The 4,009-nt window shown below is 43.1% G+C and overlaps 1 gene segment (V, D, J or C); it reads right to left on the reverse strand.

Moving 5' to 3' along the window:
* Positions 1-392: 392 nt before the first annotated feature.
* Positions 393-1,098, reverse strand: LOC129676996 (T cell receptor alpha variable 9-2-like). The segment is given in 2 exon segments: positions 393-904; positions 1,041-1,098. Coding segments are annotated over 2 exon segments (570 nt in total).
* Positions 1,099-4,009: the final 2,911 nt, after the last annotated feature.

Consider the following 4,009-nt stretch of genomic DNA (forward strand, 5'->3'; position numbering starts at 1 on the left):
GATGATATATTTCTGGTCTTATTGTAACTTGTATTATCATGTTTGGTTGGTGTCCTTGGGTGGCCTGCACGTTTCTGAGGGGAGAAGAAGTGATGGTTCTGGCAAAGAGGGAGAAAAGAGGGTTCAGAGATTGGTGTGAGGAGGGTAAATTGCAGTTGGGATGAATATATAAGAGGGAAAAAAAGAATTCCAGAGGGCTTTGTTAGGGAATGATTGCCGTTTTCTGTCACCTTTCTTCCAGAATCTATAAACATCACTTTCTCCAGGACATTTGATTACCTGAAGACAGATAAGGTTTAAAACGTGGCTCACTGGTCGACCACTTATCTGGCATGTGCGGGGCTCTGGGTTTGTTCCCCAGCACTGTGAGAACATGGCTTAATGAACAACAGTCATGACCCTGGAGCTGTCTTCATTCTTCTAATGATTTGTGAAGTTAATGTGGCCCGGCATGAGGACATTTCTGTGATTTTCACCAGCAGAGACATGGAAGGCCTCACAGCAGCTGTGCTGAAGTCAGTGATTTCAGAGGCAGGTGCGCAGCAGCCAGGCCACCTGTTTCCTCTCGGTTTGTGCTCAGCTCCCCCTACAGTGTCTGTCACTGTGTCACTCATTGCACAGTAGTACACAGCCGAGTCTGACTCTTGCACTGAGGCTTTCTGCAAGTGGAAGGAGGTGGTTCCTTTATCATATGTGGCTTCAAACCCTCTGCTGCTTCCCTTCTCGCCAGCTGTGATGACTTTCAGGAGGAGATGCAGGCCTTCTCCAGGATATCGAACATACCAGAAAAGAGAAGGGAACGCTATGCTTGTGGCTGAATACGTGCAATTTATTGTCAGGAACTCGCCTTCTGAGATGGTCACTTGGCCTCCTGTTTGTGTCACAGAGTCTCCGTGGGTCCTTCCTAGAGTGCAAGGAAAGGAAAGAAAAGGAGAGAGAGAGACACACACAGAGAGACAGAGAGAGCTCTCAGTGTCACCTTGATGATAATGTTCTTAAGTAACTTCCAGCTAAAAAGTGTTTGAAGTCACTTTACTTACCTAGTATGAGGATCAGCATAGCCACGAAGCCTGGAGAAAAGTCCATCTTTACTGTCATCTAGAAAACGGTCTTGATGCTTAGCATGAAGAGGTGTTAACTCAGAGAAACTATGAGTTGATTTAGTTGTAAGTGACACAGACATGAGCCTGTGTTAGGACACTGCGCCCCCTGCTGCACAGAAACGGAACTGAGGATGGTTGTTAACCTGAACCTTCTCTCTGATTTTGTAAATGATGCAGATGTCAGTCTTTCCACCCTTTACAATTAAGCACAGCTATTACAGCCTACATCAACCATAGGAGAGCATCTCAAGGTTCTTTTACTTGAGAATAAAGCTGGACCTTTGAACATAGGCCTTTATATGTCCATGCATCTATTGTGAGTCAGACAGCAGCCACCCACGGAAATCCCATGAAAGTGCTTCAGGTTAAAACCACAGAAAGCAGTAAGAAGACAACTCACGATGGAGAATTCTTTCCATCAGAACGCTTTCCAACCTGTAAGGCAGAGATTTACATGCGCAACATGGCAATTTGTATTTGAGAAAGGAAATACCAATGAGGAAGACCTGGTTTGGGGAGCAGGGTCATTACTTGAACAGCCATAAAACAAAAATATTTTAAGACTGTCAATTTCCATAGAAGTTTTCTCACTCCATAATCTTGTTGATAGTGTTGATAGTACAGTCATTGAAAACTGGAAAGTATGAATTCTAGATAGAACAAGCTACATAACTTAACAACTGAATCCCTGTCCAATGATCTGATCTTGATGCCTTATTGCCTCATCTCTTCCTTGTCCTCAGCATAGGGCTGACAACCATGAGGCATGAGCTGACGCTGTGCTCCAGTGGCATTCCAGCAGGAAGGATGCTTTCCACACTGATTAGAGCATGGGCCAGGCTGGCACCCGCTCTCCACAGATAAAGAAGCTCATCAGCACAGAATCAATCTGTGTGTACTTCCTCAGATGCAGACTCAAGGAACAAATCCAAGGCCTGATACTGTCTGAGGTCATGGATCCCTTCAACTTCTCTTCCAGTTTACAAGTCACATCATCAGAAGTTTTCACAGAACTCTCCTAAACAGAAACTCTGTAAGCATCAGAAATGAAGTTTATTCTTACACATGACAATAGCTGAAAATTGAATGACAATGGGTTGTTTGAAAAGTACAAAGTTACATTTTCACGGAATGAAAAGTTCTAAAAATGGCTGGTTACATAATAGGAATGCGCTTAGTGATACTTATTGCACACTTACTATTTTACTGATTTTTCAATTTATCACTGGAGAATTTCATATATTGTACATATGTGTTTTGATCATAAATCTGTACATTCTTCCCTTCTTCTCCAGGCCCCCACTTTAAAACGTCTGAGGTGGTAAGCTTTCTATCTGAACACCACACTTTAGCACACTTACAAGAATTGTAAAAGCTGCTTCCTTTGAAGGCTTCTAAGCCCCACCTTGGCATTCCACCTGCAAGGAAAAGATGAAATTACAATACAGGGTAATTTAGTAGTCAAACTCCACCATTTTGCCTTTGGACACACATGAATAAGTAAGGTGAGAGTGGAAGGAGGGAATCACAGTGAATGAGAATTTGGGATTGCAGAGACATTTTTATGGTAGCAGACCTGGGGCTGCACAGAATAATCCACATGGCAGCAATGGATGTTTATTCAGAAGAATGTTGTGAAGGGCAAGGATGGAGAAAACGAACATATATTCTGCCATTTTCTAAGAAAATGAACTTCTAAGTACTGACTATGATTATAAAGGTGAATAAGATGATGACACAAGCATTTTATACATAATATATTTTTAAGATTTATTTATTTTTATGTGCACTGGCATGTTGAAGGTCTTGCCAACTGTATTTAAAGTCAATACTTAAAGGTAAAGAAATACTGTCATCTTAGAAATTCCTTAACCTATTCAATGCTAGGTAGTCATTCTGCCAAGTGAGCTATAAATAACATATATTCATACCCACTCCTGGTGACTTTTCTCTTTCTTGAAACAATATCTCACTATGTAAGTCACAGAAATCCTGTAACCAAAAGGGCTTTGGTATCTGTGGTAGACAGAGAGCATCACACTCAGCCTGAAATCCTTTTTTCTTGGTGCCTCCATTGTATAAGTTTCTTTACCAACAGTGCATCACACTGATGCCAGCATTCTGATGGCTACATTCTTCATTGGCTAAGGCATCTGGAGGCAAATTTCAAAGGCCAGGCACATGGCTTCTGTGACTGTGCCCTCTAACAAACATCCCACATTGTAACAAGCACTGTAGGCTCTGATGTTGGGAGCAAAGCCCTGGGACCCTTCCTAAGGGCCTGACCTGCCAGATAAGCACTGGGCGCCAGCAGGCCATAGCTTCTTACAACCCATTGTTCCCAAAACTGTTTGCTTTGGGACACATCCGTGACCACCGATGTGACCACCGATGTTATCTTCGGGCCTTGTAACTCTTTAACCCACCTTCTTAGCCTTGGGAACTTCCCACCAAGGGCCTTGGTATTTTTCCACCACTACTCCCCTTTCTCGCCCCTCTCCCCCGCCCTACCAAAACCACGTTTTAAAAGAAACACCAAAGTTCATTAAAGGAGACACTTGACCGGCAACCGTCTGCTTGTGTCCTTTCTCTCTCTCCCCCATCTTTTTCAGGATTGACCCCCTTCGCCCCCACGAATAACTGAGTCCCGCGGGACGGGACACTCTTCCTGGAAGTTCTCACAGACACTTGTACACATAAGGTAAGAGACTATTCCTCTGCCACATTCATCCTGTTATGAGATTTCGCTACTGTTTAATTTCTCATATTGCTAAAAAGGAGGTTTTGAGGAAAGAATGAGACTTTGCTAGGCATGGTTGGAAAGTTAAAACTCAGTTCTTCACATGGCAAAAGCTAACGTGTTTCTAATCATGGCTAGAGCTATCTGTAGCTTTGAAAGAGGTGGT

Source organism: Psammomys obesus, unplaced genomic scaffold, assembly GCF_907164565.1.
Source record: "Psammomys obesus unplaced genomic scaffold, mPsaObe1.curated_primary_1811, whole genome shotgun sequence".
Taxonomy (NCBI): domain Eukaryota; kingdom Metazoa; phylum Chordata; class Mammalia; order Rodentia; family Muridae; genus Psammomys; species Psammomys obesus.